This window comes from Lathyrus oleraceus, chromosome 3 (genome assembly GCF_024323335.1).
Source record: "Lathyrus oleraceus cultivar Zhongwan6 chromosome 3, CAAS_Psat_ZW6_1.0, whole genome shotgun sequence".
Lineage (NCBI taxonomy): Eukaryota > Viridiplantae > Streptophyta > Magnoliopsida > Fabales > Fabaceae > Lathyrus > Lathyrus oleraceus.
Window position 1 is genome coordinate 221,685,141 of NC_066581.1, and position 27,233 is coordinate 221,712,373.

At 41.3% G+C, this 27,233-nt stretch overlaps 1 protein-coding gene and 1 pseudogene across 1 annotated transcript; both read right to left on the reverse strand.

The window, feature by feature from the left end:
• Positions 1-22,954: 22,954 nt before the first annotated feature.
• On the reverse strand, positions 22,955-24,245 carry LOC127130516 (F-box/LRR-repeat protein 15). Its single transcript, XM_051059509.1, has 5 exons — positions 23,965-24,245; positions 23,872-23,929; positions 23,404-23,490; positions 23,207-23,289; positions 22,955-23,078 (listed from the first exon to the last, which is right to left on the reverse strand). Exons 1-5 carry the CDS (start codon positions 24,243-24,245, stop codon positions 22,955-22,957), a joined length of 633 nt encoding a protein of 210 aa, XP_050915466.1.
• Positions 24,246-24,937: 692 nt separating this feature from the next.
• Positions 24,938-26,658, reverse strand: LOC127130517 (replication factor C subunit 2-like; annotated as a pseudogene).
• Between the last annotated feature and the right edge of the window lie 575 nt (positions 26,659-27,233).

Below are 27,233 nucleotides of genomic sequence, written 5' to 3' on the forward strand. Positions count from 1 at the left end.
TCGTGCAACATTTCCTGCCTTTGAAGCCTGAGTGTGTGCCTGTGAAGAAGAAGCTCAGAAGAACTCATCTTGATATGGCAATGAAGATCAAAGAAGAAGTTCATAAGCAAATTGATGCGGGGTTTCTGGTGACTTCTACGTATCCTCAATGGGTGGCCAATATTGTGCCCGTGGCTAAGTAAGATGGAAAAGTCTGAATGTGTGTGGACTATAGACACTTGAATAAAGCTAGTCCGAAAGATGATTTTCCTCTACCACATATTGATATATTGGTAGATAATACAGCTAAATTCAATTTCTTCTCATTCATGGACGGATTTTTCGAATATAATCAGATCAAGATGCACCCGAGGATATGGAGAAGACAACATTCATCACACCTTGGGGAACATTCTGTTAACGACTGATGCCCTTCGATTTGAAGAACGCCGAAGCCACGTATCAATGAGCTATGACTACCTTGTTTCATTATATGATGCACAAGGAGATCGAGGTATATGTTGATGATATGATTGCAAAGTCAAGAACAGAAGTTGAACGTGTAGAGCACTTGTTGAAGCTTTTTCAACGTTTGAGGAAGTATAAGCTTCGTCTGAATCCTAACAACTGTACATTTGGAGTCCGTTCCGGCAAGTTATTGGGCTTTATTGTCATTGAAAGAGGTATTGAAGTTGATCCTGCCAAGGTCAAAGCAATACAAGAGATGCCCGTGCCCAAAACTGAGAAGCAAGTCCGAGGATTTCTTGGCCGCTTGAATTATATCTCAAGATTTATATCCCACATGATTGCCACATGTGCGCCAATATTCAAGCTCCTCCGGAAAGATCAACATCATGATTGGACCGAGGATTGCCAAAAGGCCTTTGACGTTTTCAAAGAGTATCTGTCCGAGCCGCCGATTCTGTCTCCGCCTGTGGAAGGGAGACACTTGATTATGTATCTAATAGTTCTTGAAGACTTTATGGGTTGTGTACTGGGTCAGCAAGATGAATCAGGGAAGAAAGAATATGCCATCTACTACTTGAGTAAAAGTTCCCTGATTGAGTCTCGATACTCAATGCTTGAGAAAACATGTTGCGCTTTGGCTTGGGCTGCTAAGCGCTTACGCCAGTATATGTTGAATCATACGACTTGGTTGATATCCAAAATGGATCCAATCAAGTATATCTTTGAGAAGCCTGCTTTAACTGGGAGAATTGCCCGTTGGCAGATGCTGTTGTCTGAGTATGATATTGAGTATCGAGCTCATAAAGCTATTAAAGGTAGAATCTTGGCTGACCACTTGGCACATCAACCAATCGAGGATTATTAGGCAGTCCAATACGACTTCCCAGATGAGGAGATTCTATATTTGAAAATGAAAGATTGCGACGAGCCTACGCCGATGAAGGGCCAGAGCCTGGTTCTCGATGGAGCATGGTGTTTGATGGAGTTGTAAATCAATATGGAAATGGTATTGGGGAAGTGATTGTTACTCCTCAGGGAACACATTTTCCTTTTACAGCAAGGCTAACTTTCAAATGCACGAATAATATGGCGGAGTATGAGGCCTGTATTATGGGTTTGGAAGAATGTATTGATCTTATGATCAAGCATCCTGATGTTTATGGTGATTCGGCCCTTGTTGTTAATCAGATCAAGGGTGAATGGCAGACGAATCAGCCTGGCCTCATCCCACATAGAGATTATGCGAGGAGGATTTCAACTTTCTTTACTGAGTTTGACTTCCATCATATTCCTCGAAATGAGAATCGGATGGCAGATGCTCTTGCTACGCTTGCTTCAATGATTGTGGTGAGACTATGGAATGAAGTCCCCAATATCATTATGATGCGCTTGGATAGACCAACTCATGTATTTGCAGTAGAAGAAGTGAAAGATGATAAGCCATGGTATTTTGATATCAAGTGTTTTCTTCAGAGTTAGATTTACCCGCCTGGGGCATCTGTTAAAGATAAGAACACTTTGAGGAGATTATCTGGCAGTTTCTACCTCAATGGTGATGTGCTTTACAAGATAAATTTTGACATGGTTCTGCTCAGATGCGTGGATAGACACGAAGCAGAACTGTTAATGACTTAAGTCCATGAGATTTCATTTGGTACTCATTCCAATGCACATGCCATGGCTAAGAAGATGTTGAGAGCATGCTGCTATTAGTTGACAATGGAGTCTAACTGCTGCAAATATGTGAAGAAATGCCATAAGTGTCAGATTTATGCAGATAAGATTCATATTCCCCCGATACTTCTAAATGTGATCTCATCACCATGGTCTTTCTCCATCTGGGGAATTGACATGATTGGCATGATATAGCCAAAAGCGTCCAACGGTCACAAGTTTATTCTCGTAGCAATTGATTACTTCACCAAGTGGGTTGAAGCGGCGTCCTATGCGAACGTGACCAGGCAGGTGGTTGTGAAGTTAATCAAGAATCAACTCATATGCCACTATGGTGTGTCGGATAAGATCATTACTGATAATGGATCTAACTTGAACAACAAGATGATGAAAGAGCTGTGTAGCGAGTGTCGCAACCTGCGAAAAAACAACCGGTAAAAAAAGGAAATGATAGAAGAGTCGCCACCGTGCGTTATTTATCCCAAAGGGGGGGAAAGGAAACGCTCGAAGTAAACTTGGAAAAAGGAAAGGAAAAGACAAGGTCTCGCAACCAAATCTTGGGTTCGGGAGTCGATTATGCGAAGGGAAGGTATTAGCAGCCCTACGCATCCGTAGTACTCTACGGGATCCACTTTTGTTGTTGTTGTCTAAAGGGTGTGGGCTTATCTAATGTGTTATTTACTAAAAGATCGGTTAAAAGGAAATGACTCGCATGGATATCGCATCCACTCCATACGTATCTCATCTAAATATGAGAATCAGAATCTTCGTAGCTCGACTGCCTAAGGGTTAGGGGGGGTGATCGGTAAGACATCGCGTCTTATGCCTACGTATCTCATATGGAATGAGAATCAGAGCAAAACGTAGTTCGGCTAACTACGGGTTAAGGGTTATGTTTTGGGTGAACGACGTTACTACGCAATCTACCGGATGCTCGACCTTTGGAGACTTACTCGCCTGTAGTAGAAGGAGATAACGTGTTCTTAGGAGAAGAAAAATCAATGAGTTGTTGGTGTTTTAGGGATGCTCATGCAAAAAGGCAGTCCTAGACGAAGGAACCGCGCTACCTTAAATGACATGCAAACGGGAGACTATACGAAGCCTAACAATCCTATTGGGAGACGATCACACCACACAAAACATGTATCTTAAAATAAACTGCCAACAAGGGGGCTCAAACATACATGGGTAGGGCTTTAGTCAAGAGGGGTCATATCAACCTCGACAAACAAGCCATGGAAGGGTGAGCAGATCAAAAGGGTAATGAGGATAAAACCTGATAGCTCTTAACCCTGGACAGGGCGAGCTCATGACAAGGCGTGGGGGTTCAGAATGGTGGAACCCTCTCCACTGACCGACCGGACAAAATATCTTGAGCTTTTGTTCTGAAGCATCGGCACGTATGTCGCAGCCTAAAAAATACAGAGGTGCGAAAAAACAACCGACGAAAGAAAATGACAGAAGAGTCGCCACCGTGCGTTATTTATCCCAAAGGAGGGAAAGGAAACGCTCGAAGTAAACCTGAAGAGAGGAAAGGAAAAGACAAGGTCTCGCAACCAAATCTTGGGTTCGGGAGTCGATTATGCGAAGGGAAGGTATTAGCACCCCTACGCGTCCGTAGTACTCTACGGGATCCACTCTTGTTGTTTTTTGTCTAAAGGGTGTGTGTTTATCTAATGTACTATTTACTAAAAGAAAGGGTCAAAGAAAATGACTCGCACGGATGTCGCATCCATTTCATACGTATCTCATCTGGAATGAGAATCAGAGTCTTCGTAGCTCGGCTACCTATGGGTGAAAGAGATGTGTGCTCGCTAAGACATCGCGTCTTATGCCTACATATCTCATCGGGAATGAGAATCAGAGCATAATGTAGTTCGGCTAACTAACGGGAACAAAAGTCTCGATTGCAACTAGGGCAAGAGAAGAGGAAAGTCTCGATCGCAACGAGGGCGAGAGAAAGGATCGCAACAAGGGCGAAAGCAAACAAGGATTAGTTGTTAGTCGTTAGTCAAACTCGGCAAGACATCGCATCTTGTGCCTACGTATCTCATCTGAACATGAGAATCAGAGTTGCCGTAGTTCGGCTACATAGGGGTTGCCATCTGAACATGGACTTACAAAGGTGGACACCAGTTGTGTCAAAGGAGAGTGGGCGATGTGTTCACGTCCTAGCAGTAGGTGTCGCAGCTCGCTGAATCGAGTCTTAGGCAGTTACCTCTTTGCAATAGAACGGACTACATGCGACAAGATCGGAGACGCTCAGAAAGGTCTAGAAGTGGGGAAGCTCTGCCCTAGAGTTGTCATGCAATATGTACTTAGGCGTTCAGGATTTACAAATGGGAATATCTACCTAATGTTATCATACAAAAGAATATGGGAATCCTACCTATGTTATCATACAAAAGAATATGGGAATCCTACCTATGTTATCATACAAAAGGATATGGGAATCTTACCTATGTTATCATACAAAAGGATATGGGAATCTTACCTATGTTATCATACAAAAGGATATGGGAATCTTACCTATGTTATCATACAACGGGTTCTATCTAATGGGTGCTACCTAATCGGGACAAAGATCGACGAATGGAGCAAGGAGAGGTGCTAGGGATAAGGGTGGATGGCGATGCATGAAGCAATCGACTTACAAGGTTGATGGCGATGCATAAAGCAATCGACTTACAAGGTTGATGGCGATGCATAAAGCAATCGACTTACGAAAGGGTGGATGAATACGTGTTGGTTCTGTTAGGTTTTGAAAAATGATTACTCGACGTTGGATCGAGGTTTTGATCTCGTTTTGAAATGGTTATCGAATGTTCATTTTAATTCTTGTATTAACAGATGAATAAAGAATGAAAGAATAAATATTATACATTTCATGGGAGAGGGATACATTTGTTATGAATGGGGGTTGACAAAAATCATGAAATAATTAAATCGGGCCCAAACAACAAAATGACTCGAAATATGAGTGTAAGTGCAAGAGAACCGGCTCATTGTAAGAAAGCCCAAGAGTAAGCTGTGTGAGGTTGATGGCGATGCTTAAAAAGCAATCGACTTACAAGGGTGTGGAAAAATGGGCTCGACATTGAATCGAGAATATATGATTTTTATAATTTAAAAATGGTTTTGAATGAATGATGAAATTTAAAAGACAACAAATCTATGTTATGATAATGAAACTATGAAAATAATAAAGCATAAACATAACAAAAAAAGTTAAAAGAAATAAAATACTAAAAGAAAATAAAATGCTAAAAGAAAAATAAAATACTAGAAAAAATGCTACACATGAGTATTGAACCCACCCCACCCAAGACTATGATACTACCCTTCTCCACCAGACCACTCATGGTTATCTATTATTTTGATGCTACTTTAAATATATAAACCAAAATAGATTAAACATTAGAATAAAAACTAAAATAAAAAAAAGTCTGTTGGACTACTAGTAGTTAAACCCAGCCGCTTGGCTGTTGGGTTTTTCAATGGGGAATAAGTTGAAAACATAAAAACAATTATTAACTAAACCTAGGAATTCTAAGCAAAACCTTTAATGTTTTAAAAAACCTATTCTGTTTAAAATAAAATAAAAAAGAAAGAAAATAAGGAAAACGAAACAATAGACACTTCCGTCTCTCTCTCACACTGCGTCTCTCACCATCTCATAAACTCTCTCAAGCTCAAAGAAATCGCTCCCTCAATCCCCAATCTCACTCAAACGCGACCTCACGATTACTCTCAAAGTCTCTCTCTCAACTTTCGTCGTTACCAAACGGCGTTCCTCTCAAACACTCATCTCTCTCAATCGCTCTCAAAATCGTTCTCTCTCAACTCTCAACATCTCTCTCTCACTCATACGATATCTCCATCAACAAGCATATGAAAAGGATAAAAGGAAAAAGGACAAGTTCTTACAAAGTGTCACAGCGGTGGTGAAAGGCGTGAAGAAGCTGTCCTCCCAATCCAGGTGATCGATTTTGGGATTTTAGGGTTTTTGTTTGAGATTTTTCGCCTCCAAGTTTTTCTGTCAATTTCCTCTCTGATTCGCTCTCTATTTATCCTCTGTAAATTAGGGTTTGGGATTTAGTCTGTGGAGTCCAAAAGAGCATCCTGCAAAATCTCTTTTGGGTTGTCAGGCTTTGGTCGCTCTGCTTGATGGTTAAATTCGGAAGAGGTAACACAAAGCCACACTTTCTCCTTCGTTTTTTGTCCTGATGCCAATTTGGGAACTCCTTGAAATTCTGCAGCTTTTGACTAATTACCTATGTTGCTGCAGTGAAAAAATGGAGCATAGGTTTGATTTTCTCGTGGCCTTGTCGGTGTGCTTCCAATGTTTTGACAAACATAAATGATATTTGACATTGCTAGATGTATCAAGCCAGGATGTTCTTTAGTTCCCTGCATAGTATATGTCTTCCCACTTCCAGTAGCCCCATAAGCAAACACAGTCGCATTGCATCCATTGAAGATATGAGGCATCATGGGGCTTACTTCTGTTTCGAAAATCTGAGCAACAATGTCGTCTTCTTGATCAAAGTAAGAGTCCAATTGATAACACTCATTCCGACTGGTGTATGGGTCTTTGAGATAAACTGCTACTTCATCTTGAGATTGAGAATCTTGATCCAAAAGTGAAATGCAAGAAACTCGGTTGCTGCTTGATGTGAATTCATGAGGAAGAAAGGGTCTAACCCTAACTATGACCCTAACCTTGGAAGCTGAAAATGGGGTTGTTCGAGGGTTTGTTGGGGGTTTTTTTTTTGGATTTTTACAGCTCTGACTACTTACTTTGTGTTTTACTGCAGGCTGCAATATCTCTCCCTGTTGCAGGATGTATCAAGGTGAGTGCAGGACCATCATTCATGTGCATTGCCTTACCACATTAGCCATGCATATCCTATGTTTGACCATGTGATTAATGTATCTATTTTATGGTGAATGCAGGTTTTGCAACAAGGCATAACATGGTTGTCTATTTTTACTGTAATAAAAATGGTTGAGTGTGCTTGCAGGTCAGTTTTTTTTTGCTAGCAGGTCCGTACCAATTTTGGCCTATGCTCAGTTGATGTTGTGCTCTTGCAACATGGAGTGTTTGTAGTCTGCAGGATGTTGTGTTTTGGTTATGCACACTTTGGTCATGGTCTGCACTGGAATGGAATGTTTGCTGCAAAACTGAAGTCCCATGTGATGGCTTGGTCTACTTTATGTTGCAAAACTGCTTAAATGATGTTTTGTGGCTTAAATTGATGTTCTCATGTGTTGCTTACTGCAATATTTGTTGTGATTTGGTTTGAAAATAGGCATTGGCTTCTAGCAAGCCCAAACTGCTTGCCCTTTTAGCTTGGTGCAGCAAGGCTTTGATCCTAGACAACATGGATGTTTCCTACTGCATTGTAAGAGTTTGAACTTGGTTGCTTTTATGTTGGATGCAGGTTTGATTCTAGCGGCTACAACCTTCATGAGCATTTCTCCTCATTGTGAGTTCAAAGCCAAATGCATGTGTATTTTTGTCAAATTGACCATGTATGTGCCATGTCCTATTATGCAGAATCAGTAGAAGCCAACAACTGCATCAAGCTGAATGACAAGTGAGCCACATTCTTCTAGCAAAACCAACCATATCCAATCAAACCAAAGGGAGCATGAACAAAAGCAAGGAAATGTAAGGCAAGCTGAGACAGCTAGGACCATGGTCACCTCACTAAAGCACAAGCCAGCCGAACCTTAACAAAGAACCAAGACCGACGTTCATTACTAGAGTTTCTAACAAGCCTGTAAATGCATAAGTTAAGGGCATGCTAACTCAGTTGTGTCATGATGCGGACCCTTCTACAATATGAGGCAATGAAGACCCATGTAAATCTGCTGCAATGAAAAGGCAACATGTAAATCGAGTCTAGTCAGGAAGCTACAGACACAATGCAATGGACCTGACTTTGAACCAAGGAAGACCGACAACCAGCCGAGACAAAACCTCAAGCACACCTACAATTTGACATCCTTTTAGAGCAAATTCAAGCTTGTAAGTCAGAACCTGCCAGGAAACTGCGTAAATAGTTCGAAATAGTACCAATGGCCGATGACAACTCTTCACCATGACAAGTCAAGAAATCCAATGAAAGTTGTGCAAGTCTCAAGTAGTCCTATTGCAATCCATGGTGTACATGACAACTCTGCATATTCCTCAATGAAGCCAATGGTCTTTCCCTTTGGACAACAGTATTCATCCATGAGCAACTTGCAGCAAGGCGTTCATCAGTTATGTATCATAGCAGGTCATGTTTGGCAATTGAAGCAAATACAGCCTACTTGTAATGATAATGCCATCCCTATAGATGAGGACACCAAGGAACCATCACTTAGTGTTAATAAGTTTGAACCAGTTAATTGCTTGTTATGATTTTGGGTTTGGCATAAATGACAAACTAAACCATACGTTACAAGACCCATCACTTGCACTTTATTCTTTAAACTACACCCTTCTATTTGCATCATTATTTCCAAAATTTGTATCACTTAATCCTAGGTATCTAACAGATACAAGCAGACATCATTATCAATGTAGCGTACAGAACATGACATGATTAAATTACACACATACATATTGAACCTCAATGGATAGAGATTGACTTGTATTGTTTGACTGTATTTGTGATAGCCTGTTCCACTGGTAGTCTTTCCATGCTTGAAGCCCCATAAAAACCATGGACTCCTTTGGTTCTCTTCAATATAAATTCTGCCTCTTCTCGACCAGAAATTGGGCCCCCATGGCATAGCACAATAGTATTAGGATTGCTCCTATGTGCAGCATCTGCAATAGCTTGTACAAGAACTACACTTTCATCAAGGGAAACAAACAGTTTTCAGGAACCAACTCAAACAACTTTCTAGCCTATTCAGGCTTCCCTTGGTGCATATAGCAAGTACTTATCGAAGCCCACAAACAAATTGCCTTTTTTAAACATTAACTCAAACAACTTATTGGCTTGTTCAACCGTGTTGTTGTGAAGATGCCTAACAATCATGTTTTTCCATGAAATAATGTTTTTGTGAGACGTTCTATCAAACAACTGTTGTGCCTCAATGACTCTACCATTTTTGAAAACACGGTTATCATGGAAATATATGTGGCATGGTTTTTGTGAATGACATTTGAGAATACCCTTCTGGCTTCTTCAACTTTTTCCATGTTTTTTCTAGATGAATGACTTCGTAGAAATCATTAAACGTGAAGTGGTCATGAAGAGAAAATGCAAATGACTCATTTGATGGGAAAAAATTTCAGAGTCAAAATCGGGGTATGACAGTTGCCCCTATTTAAGCGTCTTCAACTAGAGAGTATGAAGCAGGACGTTCTTCATATGATCATAGTGGGAGATGGTTAAATACTAAGAAGACCCAGATTTTGATCCTGAATCCCCATGAAATAATTAACAATGCCTGTCAGAATCGGCAAAGAAGCAATCTCAAAAGGAAAATCCGTCTGGTACGGTGAAAATCGGCCTGAGTACCGAAACAGAAAGTTGACCTAGATACCAAAATAAATGGTAACACAGGAATACCCATGGCCTGAATGCCGCACATTAGTCTGAACACTAAGCATCGGAATATGAGAGTATCAATGTTGGTCTGATCACCATATATCTGGTCTGAACACCACTTCGACCTGAAAATCGGAAAACTGCCCTGAATGCCACAAGTACTTCGACTTGATCGTCGGAAACTTCTTCGATCTGAAAATCGGAAACTGGCCTGAATGCCACTTCGGTCTGGATACCGGGAACTGGCCTGAATGCCACAAGTTGCATCGACCTGAATGTCGGAAACTTCTTCGATCTGAAAATCGGAAAAAACTGGCCTGAATGCCATAAGTACTTCGACCTGATTGTCGGAAACTTCTTTGATCTGAAAATCGGAAACTGGCCTGAATGCCACAAGTTGCATCGACCTGAATGTCGGAAACTTCTTCGATCTGAAAATCGGAAAAAACTGGCCTGAATGCCATAAGTACTTCGACCTGATTGTCAGAAACTTCTTTGATCTGAAAATCGGAAACTGGCCTGAATGCCACAAGTTGCATCGACCTGAATGTCGGAAACTTCTTCGATCTGAAAATCGAAAACTGGCCTGAATGCCACTTCGGTCTGGATACCGGAAACTGGCCTGAATGCCACAAGTTGCATCGACCTGAATGTCGGAAACTTCTTCGATCTGAAAATCAGAAACTGGCCTGAATGCCACTTCGGTCTGGATACCGGGAGCTGGCCTGAATGCCACAAGTTGCATCGACCTGAATGTCGGAAACTTCTTCGATCTGAAAATCGGAAAAAACTGGCCTGAATGCCACTTCGGTCTGGATACCGGAAAAACTGGCCTGAATGCCACTTCGGTCTGGATACCGGAAAAAACTGGCCTGAATGCCATAAGTACTTCGACCTGATTGTCGGAAACTTCTTCGATCTAAATATCGGAAAAACTGGCCTGAATGCCACTTCGGTCTAGATACCGGAAACTTCATGCCTGTCAGCATCGTCAGAAATAGGGAACAATAATAGTTGAGGCGGCACGTGGGCCAACGACCCATGCTAGGGATAATAAGTCATGAACAACCTTCAGTCTGAGCACTGGAAACAAACTTCTGGCTTATCACTTGGGATACCGAGAATGTTTTATGCTTACATGCGTATGTTTGAATTTTGCGATGGCGTAATGCTCCATGAAAATGGAAATGCTACGCAATTTGGGAGGATGCAATGCAATATGATTCTACATGCAGGGATGCGAAATGCTGGGGAAAATGCCAAGCCGAAGCAAGGAATCCTGTTGGGGAAATGATCACAATCTTCTGGACCTTGGCACTACTATTGGAGATGCACAGCATAATGAACTATGTGGGGAAATGACCGGCCGCGCGGTGTTCTGGCAATGGCGAGATACCGAGACTCTAGCTGGGGAGAGAATGGCGCTGCAAACCTGTTGTTGGGGAAAGTGACAGTGGTTCTGGCAACCATAATCTACGAGAGATGACTCAGCAGGGGGAGCAAACACCGATACGGTACCGAGGTTATGCTTCCAGGAAAGAGATCATCGATCTGGGATTGAAAACATCGATCTGGCATCGAACTCCGAGGAGCAGCTACTTCTGCTGGGAAGATACAGTCTGGTGCTGTCAACTCCGCTGGGAATATACAGTCTGACACTGTCAACTCTACCGGGGAGTGTATAGTCTGAATCACATGCTTGGGAAGCACCATAGTGAGAACCTGCTGGGAATCTTAAGGAAATGCCCCGAGTGTACCTGTTCTGAATAGATGATTCAAAGTACTTAAAATTTACAGCAATTTTAAATGTTCATTGAGCATGTACCTGTAAAGCTCTTATGTTTCATGATGCAATGTTTATCAAAAATTCGGACGTCATTTTTGCAAACAAAATAGTAAAATGAAAATGAACACAGAGATGTACTGAATAACATGATTTTATTGATTGAAATGGCCTCTAAATAGGCATTTACATCAGGAAGCAATCACTGGAAAGAGGTAATTGCACAAAAGATAAAATATAAATTAATCTAATGGAAATGTGAAATGGATTTCTATTGGGTTCCAATTCTGCTATGACTTGCTCGTCTTCAAGATCCTCCAGATGATCAGCCTTCTGAAAAAGGTGATTGGACTGTTTCTATCCTTTGAGAGTTTCCAGTCATCGACACAAGATGAGATTCAGAACTACTCAGAACGCAGTCATTCTCTTAATCCCTAACTTTTGTCTGGATCGCCCTTTCGGGTTTTCTATCCACCGGGATACCCATTTTTGCCTAAGTTGCCTTTTCAGGTTTTCAAATTACCGGGTGTACAATCTTTTCATTTTCAATCCCTAATTTTTGCCCGAACCTTTTTCATTTTCTTGGTTCGTCGGGATGCCCATTTTTGCCTGGACTGTTCTTTTTATCGTCCAGCGGGTCTATCTTATGCGAAGTATTTTTTAACTGCGTCTGAGTTTACCGGGGAAGTGAAGTCTTCACCATCCATCGTTGCAAGCATTAAGGCCCCACCATCGAAAACCTTGGTGACGATATACGGTCCCTCATAGTTAGGAGTCCACTTGCCCCTGTGATCCGTTTGGGGAGGAATGATCCTTTTCAACACCAAATCTCCGACTTGGAAACATCGAGGGCGCACTTTCTGGTCAAAGGCTCTCTTCATCCGACTCTGATACAACTGCCCATGACAAATGGCTGCCAACAGGACTCTTAGAGAAGGAATCTCCACTTCAACAGGTAGGACTGCTTCCATACCATACACCAGGGAGTAAGGGGTTGCCCCGGTCGATGTACGTACTGAAGTGCGGTACCCATGCAAGGCGAAGGGTAGCATCTCATGCAAATCTTTGTACGTAACGACCATCTTCTGCACAATCTTCTTTATGTTCTTATTTGCTGCCTCAACAGCACCGTTCATCTTAGGACGATAGGGGGAAGAATTGTGATGCTAAATGTTGAAGTTCTGGCACAACTCCTTCATCATTTTGTTATTGAGATTGGAACCATTATCAGTAATGATTCTTTCGGGAATCCCATAGCGACAAATGATTTCTTTCTTGATAAAACGGGCAACCACATGTCTGGTGACATTCGCGAACGACGCTGCTTCGACCCACTTGGTGAAATAGTCGATGGCAACAAGGATGAAGCGATGTCCATTGGAAGCAGTCGGCTCAATCTTTCCAATCATGTCAATGCCCCACATAGCAAACGGCCACGGCGAAGACATCACATTCAGAGGATTCGGCGGTACATGCACCTTATCAGCATAAATCTGGCATTTATGACACTTCCGAGAATACTTGAAACAATCTGATTCCATGGTCATCCAACAATAACCCGCCCTCAACAATTTATTAGCCATTGCATGTCCGCCGGCATGAGTACCGAAGGAACCTTCATGAACTTCCTGCATTAACATGTCCGCCTCGTGTTTGTCCATGCATCTGAGCAAAACCATGTCGAAGTTCCTCTTATACAGCACATCGTCTTTGTTCAAGAAGAAACTGCCTGCCAATCTTCTCAAAGTCTTTCTGTCATTGTTGGATGCCCCTGCAGGGTACTCTTGATTCTTCAGAAAGCATTTGATATCGTGATACCAGGGCTTGTCATCGACTACCAGTTCAGCAGCAAACACATATGCGGCCCTGTCAAGGCGCATCACATCGATCCTGGGAGCATGGTTCCACCGAACCACCTTGATCATGGAGGATAGAGTAGCAAGAGCATCTGCCATCTGGTTCTCATCACGAGGTATATGATACAGCTTTACTGTTGTGAAGAAAGTCAACAGTCTTCTCGTGTAATCTCTGTAGGGGACCAGAGTGGACTGGAGAGTATTCCAATCACCATTCACTTGATTGATCACTAGAGCCGAATCTTCGAAGATGTCCAGAGTCTTGATTCTCAAATCAATGGCTTGCTCAATACCCAAGATACAGGCCTCGTACTCAGCTTCATTATTGGTGCACTCGAAAGTCAGACGAGCGGTGAAAGGCATGTGGGCACCTTTCGGAGTAGTAATGACAGCGCCAATTCCACTTCCTTTGGCGTTGACGGCCCCATCAAATAAGAAAGTCCACTTTTCGTCTGGATCAGGTCCCTCCCCAACAACCGGCTCTTCACAGTCTTTCATCTTGAGGAACATGATGTCTTCATCTGGAAAATCAAACTTCATCGGCTCGTAATCATCAATCGGCTGCTGAGCAAGATAGTCTGACAGAATACTCCCTTTGATGGCTTTCTGGGATGTATACTGGATGTCGTACTCTGTCAGTACCATTTGCCAACAAGCAACTCTTCCAGTGAGAGCTGGCTTCTCGAATATGTACTTGACTGGATCCATCTTGGAGATCAATAAGGTTATGTGAGTCAGCATATATTGTCTCAATCGCTTAGCAGCCCATGCAAGTGCACAACATGTCTTCTCAAGCATTGAGTATCTTGACTCGCAGTCTGTGAATTTCTTACTCAAGTAGTAGATGGCATGCTCTTTCCTATCTGTCTCGTCGGGTTGACCGAGAACACAACCCATGGAATTGTCGAGTACTGTCAAGTACATAATCAGCGGCCTCCCCGGGACTGGAGGCATGAGGATAAGGGGATTCTATAAATACTCTTTTATCTTTTCAAAAGCCCTTTGACAATCGTCATTCCACCTGATAGCCTGATCTTTCCTCAGCAATTTGAAAATTGGCTCACACGTGGCTGTTAGATGAGAGATGAACCTTGCAATGTAGTTCAACCTCCCTAAGAAACCACGGACTTGCTTCTTTGTTCTTGGCTCAGGCATTTCCTGTATCGCTTTTACCTTGTCAGGATCCACCTCAATCCCTTTTCCACTAACAATAAAACCCAACAATTTTCCAGATCTCACCCCGAAAGTGCACTTTTTCGGATTAAGCCTCAGCTTGAATTTCCTTAGCCGCTCAAACAGCTTCTGCAGATTTACCAGATGTTCTTCTTCTGTCTGAGATTTGGCAATCATATCGTCCACATAAACCTCGATTTCATGATGAATCATATCATGGAACAGAGTCACCATAGCTCGTTGGTATGTTGCCCCAGCGTTTTTCAGACCAAACGGCATCACCTTATTGCAGAAGGTCCCCCATGGGGTTATGAAAGTTGTCTTCTCCATGTCTTCTGGTGCCATCTTGATTTGGTTATAGCCAGAAAAGCCATCCATGAAGGAGAATACCGAGAACTGAGTTGTGTTATCCACCAAAACATCGATGTGAGGTAATTGGAAATCATCTTTAGGGCTAGCTCTGTTCAGATCCCGGTAGTCAACGCACATCCGTACCTTTCCATCCTTCTTAGGTACTAGAACGATATTTGCAACCCACGGCGGATAATTTGTGACTGCTAGAAACCCTGCATCCAACTGTTTCTGCACTTCTTCCTTTATCTTGACAGCCATCTCTGGTCTTGTTCTTCTGAGCTTCTGCTTGACCGGAGGACAACCTTCTTTGAGAGGCAAACGGTGTACCACAATATATGTGTCAAGCCCTGGCATATCCTGATAAGACCATGCGAAGATGTCAACATATTCTTGCAGCAATTCAATCAACCCCTTCTTCACATCATCTTCCAAAGCAGCCCCTATCTTGATTTCTTTCTTGACGTCCTTGGTGCCAAGATTAATCACTTCAGTAGACTCTTGATGCGGTTGAATGACCCTTTCCTCCTGTTTTAACAGCCTGGCAAGTTCTTCAGGGAGTTCACAGTCTTCATCACCCTCTTCTTCAGCTTGGAAGATTGGGTTTTCGAAGTCGAAGCGAGCCATAGCAGAACTGTTATCAATGGTCCGGTGATGTGCATCTGCATGAGTAATGGTATATGCTTATGAGTGTGAACAGTGAGTGAAAACTAAACAAAACATTGCCAAATATTTTTATTCTTTTGGAATTTTGAAAACTGCAAAAATGGAAAGACAGTGAACAAAACATTTGAATGCAAAAGACGTCCTTCATTTATGATAAACAATGCAGGTATTCACATAGATGAGCCCTACAATGAGTCATTACGCCCTGGGCGGAACGTAAGACTTGGACATGCATGAATAAACAAAGAAAAATTACTCCTCTAGAAGAGTGACTTGGACAATTTCCTCAAAAGACCAATTGTTGATGACTTCACCAGGGATCCTCGGACGCACCCAGTTTTCGATGTCGCAATCACTATCTCCATTTTCATCGTTGATCGCAGAGATCTGGCCATATTGGATGACGCCAGCACTGGAGAAAGTGATCGGCCCCTGACGAGTCTGAAGTGCTGAAGTTGTAGAAGTCAGCGCTGGTTGATACCCAATCCCGAACTTGTCGTCTTTCATTGGTAACTCCAACAGACGTCCCCAACCGGGAGCAATACCTGAATCCACCAAGGCATGCGCCTGCTTGAAAGATGAGATAGGGGCTCCTGCTTTAACCCCTTCCACCGGAGCTGCATCCTTGATCTGAACTGACTCAAAGGCCTGACAGAGAGTCTCATGAATTTCACCTTCTACCTCTACATACTTGAATGTAGACAGGTTACTGACCAGTATGTCCTCCTCACCACAGACGGTCACAATTCTTCCATTGACTGGGAACTTGATCTTCTGATGCAGTGTTGAGGAGACTGCCCCAGCATTATGACATGTTATGGGATATGCAAATGCACTGACATGTTTATCAATTCCAAAGGGCATTCTACCCCCTTGATTCCAATCTCACATTTGATAAACAGTGTAAGAAGAAAACCCCGACTAGAATCAAGAAGAAGATATGAACCCCTGGGAATAGATAAACATGTGTTAAATGATATGAATGCAAAATGATGTGATGCAATGCAGTGACATGGGAATCAGGACTGCTGTATCTGCTTGAACATCTGTCGGGTTGCACTGTCTGAAGAGAAACCCACTGAAGAATATAATATAAGATCAAAACTCTTCTCCAGAAAACCGGGTTGGTTGGAGGTTAAGGTTCCCTGAATTTAGCCCGCCCCTCACTGGTAGGTTCTAAGAACAGAAGTTTGTCAGCTTCAGCCCTTCAGTCGAGAATAATACGTTTACCACTGAAGGTTTGGCATTATTTCGGGATAAAAGACCTTTGCTGACTCCCCTCAACAGGACATCCTAAAGCAAGTTCCCAATCTCGGGGTCCTCGGATTGAGCAGCGAGAATGCGCCCACCAGAGCTAACATAAACGCGTCTCGGAGGAGAGGCCTCGACTGAGTTCTCGGGAAATGGTCACTAGAGTCGACGATTTCTAAAGGAATATTTGTCGTTATGGAACACCCATAGGACAAAATATATCCGACAGAAACCTCGTCTGGAATGTGGATCTCATGAACGACTTAACGTAGCAACATACCACGCAAGCCTCATGACTATCCACTCTAACACCTATGTGTACACTCAAGCCTGGGTAGTGGGCTTATCTCTCATAAAACAGTCCCAACCCAACAAACAAACAACCCACAGAACCCACAGATACAACAAACATATGTACATGAATGCAATAAGATAGAGCAGGTAAATGCGGAAAGTAAACGACTGTACAAAAGCATAAACACCCAACAAACAAGAAATCTACAAAATCTAGGAGGGACTCGCTTAGGGAAACCGGGTCCCCAGAAGAGTCGCCAGTTGTCGCAGCCTAAAAAATACAGAGGTGCGAAAAAACAACCGGCGAAAGAAAATGACAGAAGAGTCGCCACCGTGCGTTATTTATCCCAAAAGAGGGAAAGGAAACGCTCGAAGTAAACCTGAAGAGAGGAAAGGAAAAGACAAGGTCTCGCAACCAAATCTTGGGTTCGGGAGTCGATTATGCAAAGGGAAGGTATTAGCACCCCTACGCATCCTTAGTACTCTACGGGATCCACTCTTGTTGTTTTTTGTCTAAAGGGTGTGTGTTTATCTAATGTACTATTTACTAAAAGAAAGGGTCAAAGAAAATGACTCGCACGGATGTCACATCCATTGCATACGTATCTCATCTGGAATGAGAATCAGAGTCTTCGTAGCTCGGCTACCTATGGGTGAAAGAGATGTGTGCTCGCTAAGACATCGCGTCTTATGCCTACATATCTCATCGGGAATGAGAATCAGAGCATAATGTAGTTCGGCTAACTAACGGGAACAAAAGTCTCGATTGCAACTAGGGCAAGAGAAGAGGAAAGTCTCGATCGCAACGAGGGCGATAGAAAGGATCGCAACAAGGGCGAAAGCAAACAAGGATTAGTTGTTAGTCGTTAGTCAAACTCGGAAAGACATCGCATCTTGTGCCTACGTATCTCATCTGAACATGAGAATCAGAGTTGCCGTAGTTCGGCTACATAGGGGTTGCCATCTGAACATGGACTTACAAAGGTGGACACCAGTTATGTCAAAGGAGAGTGGGCGATGTGTTCACGTCCTAGCAGTAGGTGTCGCAGCTCGCTGAATCGAGTCTTAGGCAGTTACCTCTTTGCAATAGAACAGACTACATGCCACAAGATCGGAGACGCTCAGAAAGGTCTAGAAGTGGGGAAGCTCTGCCCTAGAGTTGTCATGCAATATGTACTTAGGCGTTCAGGATTTACAAATGGGAATATCTACCTAATGCTATCATACAAAAGAATATGAGAATCCTACCTATGTTATCATACAAAAGAATATGCGAATCGTACCTATGTTATCATACAAAAGGATATGGGAATCGTACCTATGTTATCATACAAAAGGATATGGGAATCTTACCTATGTTATCATACAACGGGTTCTATCTAATGGGTGCTACCTAATCGGGACAAAGATCGACAATGGAGCAAAGAGAGGTGCTAGGGATAAGGGTGGATGGCGATGCATGAAGCAATCGACTTACAAGGTTGATGGCGATGCATAAAGCAATCGACTTACAAGGTTGATGGCGATGCATAAAGCAATCGACTTACGAAAGGTTAGATGAATACGTGCTGGTTCTGTTAGGTTTTGAAAAATGATTACTCGACGTTGGATCGAGGTTTTGATCTTGTTTTGAAATGGTTATCGAATGTTCATTTTAATTCTTGTATTAACAGATGAATAAAGAATGAAAGAATAAATATTATACATTTCATGGGAGAGGGATACATTTGTTATGAATGGGGGTTGACAAAAATCATGAAATAATTAAATCGGGCCCAAACAACAAAATGACTCGAAATATGAGTGTAAGTGCAAGAGAACCGGCTCATTGTAAGAAAGCCCAAGAGTAAGCTGTGTGAGGTTGATGGCGATGCTTAAAAAGCAATCGACTTACAAGGGTGTGGAAAAATGGGCTCGACATTGAATCGAGAAAATATGATTTTTATAATTTAAAAATGGTTTTGAATGAATGATGAAATTTAAAAGACAACAAATCTATGTTATGATAATGAAACTATGAAAATAATAAAGCATAAACATAACAAAAAAAGTTAAAAGAAATAAAATACTAAAAGAAAATAAAATGCTAAAAGAAAAATAAAATACTAGAAAAAATGCTACACATGAGTATTGAACCCACCCCACTCAAGACTATGATACTACCCTTCTCCACCAGACCACTCATGGTTATCTATTATTTTAATGCTACTTTAAATATATAAACCAAAATAGATTAAACATTAGAATAAAAACTAAAATAAAAAAAAGTCGGTTGGACTACCAGTAGTTAAACCCAGCCGCTTGGCTGTTGGGTTTTTCAATGGGGAATAAGTTGAAAACATAAAAACAATTATTAACTAAACCTAGTAATTCTAAGCAAAACCTTTAATGTTTTAAAAAACCTATTCTGTTTAAAATAAAATAAAAAAGAAACAAAATAAGGAAAACGAAACAATAGACACTTCCGTCTCTCTCTCACACTGCGTCTCTCACCATCCAATAAACTCTCTCAAGCTCAAAGAAATCGCTCCCTCAATCCCAATCGCACTCAAACGCGACCTCACGATTACTCTCAAAGTCTCTCTCTCAACTTTCGCCGTTACCAAACGGCGTTCCTCTCAAACACTCATCTCTCTCAATCGCTCTCAAAATCGTTCTCTCTCAACTCTCAACATCTCTCTCTCACTCACACGATATCTCCATCAACAAGCATATGAAAAGGATAAAAGGAAAAAGGAGAAGTTCTTACAAAGTGTCACGGCGGTGGTGAAAGGCGTGAAGAAGCTGGCCTCCCAATCCAGGTGATCGATTTTGGGATTTTAGGGTTTTTGTTTGAGATTTTCCGCCTCCAAGTTTTTCTGTCAATTTCCTCTCTGATTCGCTCTCTATTTATCCTCTGTAAATTAGGGTTTGGGATTTGGTTTGTGGAGTCCAAAAGAGCATCCTGCGAAATCTCTTTTGGGTTGTCAGGCTTTGGTTGCTCTACTTGATGGTTAAATTCGGAAGAGGTAACACAAAGCCACACTTTCTCCTTCGTTTTTTGTCCTGATGCCAATTTGGGAACTCCTTGAAATTCTGCAGCTTTTGACTAATTACCTGTGTTGCTGCAGTGAAAAAATAGAGCATAGGTTTGATTTTCTCGTGGCCTTGTCGGTGTGCTTCCAGTATTTTGACAAACATAAATGATATTTGACATTGCTAGATGTATCAAGCCAGGATGTTCTTCAGTTCCCTGCATAGTATATGTCTTCCCACTTCCAGTAGCCCCATAAGCAAACACAGTCGCATTGCATCTATTGAAGATATGAGGCATCATGGGGCTTACTTCTGTTTCGAAAATCTGAGCAACAATGTCGTCTTCTTGATCAAAGTAAGAGTCCAATTGATAACACTCATTCCGACTGGTGTATGGGTCTTTGAGATAAACTGCTACTTCATCTTGAGATTGAGAATCTTGATCCAAAAGTGATATGCAAGAAACTCGGTTGCTGCTTGATGTGAATTCATGAGGAAGAAAGGGTCTAACCCTAACTATGACCCTAACCTTGGAAGCTGAAAATGGGGTTGTTCGAGGGTTTGTTGGGGGTTTTTTTTTTGGATTTTTACAGCTCTGACTACTTACTTTGTGTTTTACTGCAGGCTGCAGTATCTCTCCCTGTTGCAGGATGTATCAAGGTGAGTGCAGGACCATCATTCATGTGCATTGCCTTACCACATTAGCCATGCATATCCTATGTTTGACCATGTGATTAATGTATCTATTTTATGGTGAATGCAGGTTTTGCAACAAGGCATAACATGGTTGTCTATTTTTACTGTAATAAAAATGGTTGAGTGTGCTTGCAGGTCAGTTTTTTTTTGCTAGCAGGTCCGTACCAATTGTGGCCTATGCTCAGTTGATGTTGTGCTCTTGCAACATGGAGTGTTTGTAGTCTGCAGGATGTTGTGTTTTGGTTATGCACACTTTGGTCATGGTCTGCACTGGAATGGAATGTTTGCTGCAAAACTGAAGTCCCATGTGATGGCTTGGTCTACTTTATGTTGCAAAACTGCTTAAATGATGTTTTGTGGCTTAAATTGATGTTCTCATGTGCTGCTTACTACAATATTTGTTGTGATTTGGTTTGAAAATAGGCATTGGCTTCTAGCAAGACCAAACTGCTTGCCCTTTTAGCTTGGTGCAGCAAGGCTTTTATCCTAGACAACATGGATGTTTCCTACTGCATTGTAAGAGTTTGAACTTGGTTGCTTTTATGTTGGATGCAGGTTTGATTCTAGCGGCTACAACCTTCATGAGCATTTCTCCTCATTGTGAGTTCAAAGCCAAATGCATGTGTATTTTTGTCAAATTGACCATGTATGTGCCATGTCCTATTATGCAGAATCAGTAGAAGCCAACAACTGCATCAAGCTGAATGACAAGTGAGCCACATTCTTCTAGCAAAACCAACCATATCCAATCAAACCAAAGGGAGCATGAACAAAAGCAAGGAAATGTAAGGCAAGCTGAGACAGCTAGGACCATGGTCACCTCACTAAAGTACAAGCCAGCCGAACCTTAACAAAGAACCAAGACCGACGTTCATTACTAGAGTTTCTAACAAGCCTGTAAATGCATAAGTTAAGGGCATGCTAACTCAGTTGTGTCATGATGCGGACCCTTCTTCAATATGAGGCAATGAAGACCCATGTAAATCTCCTGCAATGAAAAGGCAACATGTAAATCGAGTCTAGTCAGGAAGCTACAGACACAATGCAATGGACCTGAGTTTGAACCAAGGAAGACCGACAACCAGCCGAGACAAAACCTCAAGCACACCTATAATTTGACATCCTTTTAGAGCAAATTCAAGCTTGTAAGTCAGAACCTGCCAGGAAACTGCGTAAATAGTTCGAAATAGTACCAATGGCCGATGACAACTCTTCACCATGACAAGTCAAGAAATCCAATGAAAGTTGTGCAAGTCTCAAGTAGTCCTATTGCAATCCATGGTGTACATGACAACTCTGCATATTCCTCAATGAAGCCAATGGTCTTTCCCTTTGGACAACAGTATTCATCCATGAGCAACTTGCAGCAAGGCGTTCATCAGTTATGTATCATAGCAGGTCATGTTTGGCAATTGAAGCAAATACAACCTACTTGTAATGATAATGCCATCCCTATAGATGAGGACACCAAGGAACCATCACTTAGTGTTAATAAGTTTGAACCAGTTAATTGCTTGTTATGATTTTGGGTTTGGCATAAATGACAAACTAAACCATCACTACAACAAACAAGACCTTAGACAGCGCTTTTTTTAGCCTTAGACAGCGCTTTAAAGCGCTGACTAAACCTCCGCTGCTAAAGGTTTAGACAGCGCTTTTTTAAATCTTAAAAGCGCTGTCTAAGCCCCCCCCCCCCCCCCCTTAGACAGCGCTTTGGCCAAAAGCGCTTTATAAGACCCTCTTATTTTAAATTTTTTAGGTATACCTTAGACAGCGCTTTTGAAAAGCGCTGTCTAAGCCCCACCCCTTAGACAGCGCTTTGGCCAAAAGCGCTTTCTAAGACCCTCCTATTTTAATTTTTTTAGGTATACCTTAGACAGCGCTTTTCAAAAAGCGCTGTCTAAGCCCCCCCCCCCCTTAGACAGCGCTTTTGCCTAAAGCGCTTTCTAATCCCCCCCTTAGACAGCGCTTTTTACAAAAGCGCTGTCTAAGGTATACGAAAATTGATGGCATATAGAATGGGGTTGGTGGGGTTTTCCTTAAAATAAATTATGCACAAGTTTCATCAAAATATAACTGTCAATATGCATTGATGTCAAAGAAACTTGCAATATAAAAATACAACTGTCAATATGCCGCATCAGTTAGTACAAAAATTACAACATAAAATGCACATGAAAGGATCAGACATACACCTATTCTTCACAAGAGAAAGGCAAGACAGACCACTTCAGAATAAAATATGCAACAACAAATTGGAATATAAATTTACAACAATTAGAACAGCCATAACTTATTGTGGCAATGCATGAAGATAGCCTGCCAAACAGACAACAATAATAAGTTAAACATTTACAATACATTAGGAAATAACCAGATTTATTGCCAAAAGTGTGCCATCTATCCGAGTGAACAAGCACCGCAAAACTTCTTAGATCCTAAATCACGCTGATGAAGTTGCAAGGCTGCTGTATATTCGTTTCAAACCAGAACATGCAGCACGAAATCTTACCATGCTCGTTGAGCTTATCTGTAAAGAACCATAAAAACCCTTAAATAAATGAAGAAAACGTTGAATCATACATGAAAAAGGCTCATCAACTGAAATCAACATTTCATGTGTTATACACGCATTAGCTCTCACCTTAGGACAAAAGCGAACGTCAAGAGTCTCCGACAAAGTGCACTTTGAAATAGCAGCCTCAACAGCTCCCTCGTCAATGTTGCACGACTAGAATTTCCAAATTACACCAACCCAAAAATTATATTAGAAAGCAAAAAAATATAGCACAAAATTGAATCAATGGATGGGCTGCATGACTAAATCTAAGTAATACAATTTTAACAATATCATTAATCATATATTTCTCAATCTGTTAGGTGCGAACCATTTCCTAAGTGGTGGGGTAGTAGGGGTAGGACTCACATGAATTTCACACAAGAATAAAGAGTATTTACAAAAGAATTTATCTGATAATATGTTGCTACAAGCATTTCTCATGTAAAAAAAAAAATTTAAAAGTATATCAAGAAAAATAAGATCTGATTGCAAAGAAACAACAATTATGATGTGCATGGATAAGTTTAGAAATTGGCAGATAGGAATAATAACCTGAAGGAATAGATTGGTCAATCTTGGACACTCTAGCTTCAAAACTTCACATGACAGAAACCAATCAACATTCATTTGGGCAGTAAACGATACCTTAAATTAAGCCAGCATAGGTTGAGACAAGCTACATCAACCTCCTTCAAATTAGCGGACAGAGAAAGGTTTAAAAATAGTAAATGGGAACAGTGTGTTGTTGATGGGATGAAAACCTTCCTAATGTTAGAACAACCCACACAATTCAGGTTCTGAAGTAATCGGGTGGGTTGCTCGCTTGACACGTGGATATTTTCATAGGAACTTGCAATGGATAGGACGCTTACGCCAGGTAACTCAGGAAAATTCCCTCGACTGTACCCCCAGTTTAAATCATGCATATTCACACAACCACTTTCTATATTTTTTTTTGGGGTGGTGGGTGGTGGGGGGGAGGAGGTTCTCAATGTACAATTTGTAATATGCTAGACACTCAAATTAAAATATATGATATTTTTACCTTTAGCTGTGAACAAGAGTCAAAAACAGGCTGCAGATTCACCAAGAAAGTGTATGATAAGTCAAGAAGAGCTAAATTTGGGAGCCACTGCAGGGAACAGAGTCCATCTAACCCGATCGACGGGCATGACATCAATATTAATGACTCAATTAGTGGACATGCACGGGTGGTAGCAGACAAGCAATCATCAGTGAGTTGACTGTAATTCAAAATAACAAACATCAGTTCATACTCCATACACAAGCAGGATAACCAAGAAATAACAAAGTATCACCTGCAAAAGGAAGCATCAAGAGATGTCAAGAGAGGACAATTAAGGGATGCTTCAGACAGACCGCCACATCCTTTCAACTCAAGTGAGACCATTAGCATCGCTTCAATGCGGAGTATGTTTAACTTTGGGCATATTCCTAAATTTAGAGATCGAAGACCAACCTAAGAAGCATGCGAAAAAAGGGTGTCACTTAGCTACCAAATATCATATCATTAAAACTCAATGTACAAGTTTGTTGTGTACACCTATGGTTATCAAGTAGAGATTCAAATCATGAATTGGAAGACCTAGTTTGCAAATCATATTCCAATCTTATGAAAAGTGGTTGGCTACATGAAGTTAATAAAAAGTAGTTGGTTACATAAATATCAGGGGCAAGCCAGGACTCATCAAATTGAATCGAGATTCATGGTCAAAATAGATATGAACAGTGATTTGATTGTATTGGGTTCAGTTTTCTTCAAAATCAAAATATGACTTCAACGCATCTAAATACTGATAACCACACAGTCCCAACACAAGTACAAGATTTTGCTCTATTGCAGGTTTTTCCGCAATAACGGCACCGCAAAGTGACCGGTATGGCAGGATTTTGCCTCTCCGTCATGGACCGCCATCAACAACACTGTCTGCCACACGGACAATCCCACTCTCCCCTTTCCTATTCTTCAAGCTTCAACCCACTGCATATTAGGTTTAGGGTTGTTGTGTAACGGTCCATTTGGCCCAGAATTCTCATTTGGGGTTCTAACATATGCACCTTACAAAATTTAGTTACTATTTACACGTGCAAAAATAGATAATAAACTAGACATCACATAATCTAGCTCAAAAGGATGAAAAAGAAGCTGGTCAAATACTACTAAACATTTTGAACTTTTGTATTTACTTTAAAAAGGCAATTCTGAAATGCCTCTTTACAGTAGGTAAACTGTTATAGCTAGCCAGATAAATCTTTGCAAGTAAACAAACCTTTAAAGTATAGTACAGGAGGTCAGACATCCTAAATCCCTCATAAGCCATAAAATCGTCAGAATTCAGGCCATGGAAAAACTTTAGACTGGTATAACATTGGCGATTCATATGCATATATTCCTCAAACTAACAAGAATATTCCGTAATTCAACACAAATAAAAAGTTGAGGTACCTTCTCAGCTTGAACCACAACCATGAGACGACCAAGTATCTCTTGATCAGATAGTCACGAAAATCTCACAATTGCACACCTACTCTGAATCGGCTCAATAATCTTAGACGATGTATTGCAAGCAAGCGCGAAACGAGTAGAATTAGAATATATCTCCATCGTCCTTCTTAAAGCTTGTTGTGCTCCAGATGTCATACTGATTCGAGTCCAAAAAAAATGTTACAACAAAACTAAAATCCAATGAAAACAATAATGAATAAAGTAAGAACATTAATTGAATTAAATCACCGCCAAAATATAAAATAGACCTGTCAGCTTCATCGAGTATAACAACTTTGTGTCGGCCTGGAGGAAGTGTTACTTTCTTTTGAGCAAACATCTTGATCTTGTTCCTCACAACATCTATTCCTCTACAGCAGCAAAAAAAATGTGAGTAGCTTGGTTAAACACTGTAACATCATTATTTCATGTGCAATAAGGGGAAAATTCGATACCTATCATCTGAAGCATTTAGTTCAAGAACAGCTTCTCTGTAATTGGGACCGAGAAGCTCGTGCGCAAGTGCGAGGATGCTAGTGGTTTTTCCAGTTCCAGGAGGACCCTAAAAAATGACAATAACAAAATTGGGAATTAGGGCACAGTGAAAAACTAAAGAGTGAGAGAAAACGAATGAGTGAGTGTGATGAATTGAAGAGTGGGGATGAGTGGTTTACTGATAAAATGAGGTTGGGCATGTTGCCGTCACGAGCGATGACTTGGAGCCGGGAGACGGCGTCTTCATTGCCGACGATGTCGACGACCTTGCTGGGTCGGTACTTCTCAACCCACGGTACGTCGTAGTTTGCGTTGTTGCTTGAGGATGACGATGCCATGCTGTGATGCTGAATGCGAATAGCAAAACCCCGGACAAACCCTATATGACAAACATGGAGGGAATTTCTAATTTCTAAGGTGGGAAAGTTTTTAGGGATACTCTTCCTAATTTATTTTATTTTTTAATTGAAAGACTTTAAACAGCGCTTTCTCAAAAGCGCTGACTAAGGTCTATATTTAAAAGCGCTTTCTAAAAGCGCTGTCTAAGGGGGGGTCTTAGACAGCGCTTTCTAAAAGCGCTGTCTAAGACCCCCCCTTAGACAGCGCTTTCATTATTTTTTTAGAACATTTTCCGTGTTTTATTTTTATTTTAACCTTAGACAGCGCTTTCTTTTAAAAGCGCTGTCTAAGATGCGCTGTTAAAAAACCTTTTTGGCGTAGTGCATACGTTACAAGACCCATCACTTGCACTTTATTCTTTAAACTACACCCTTCTATTTGCATCATTATTTCCAAAATTTGTATCACTTAATCCTAGGTATCTAACAGATACAAGCAGACATCATTATCAATGTAGCGTTCAGAACATGACATGATTAAATTACACACATACATATTGAACCTCAATGGATAG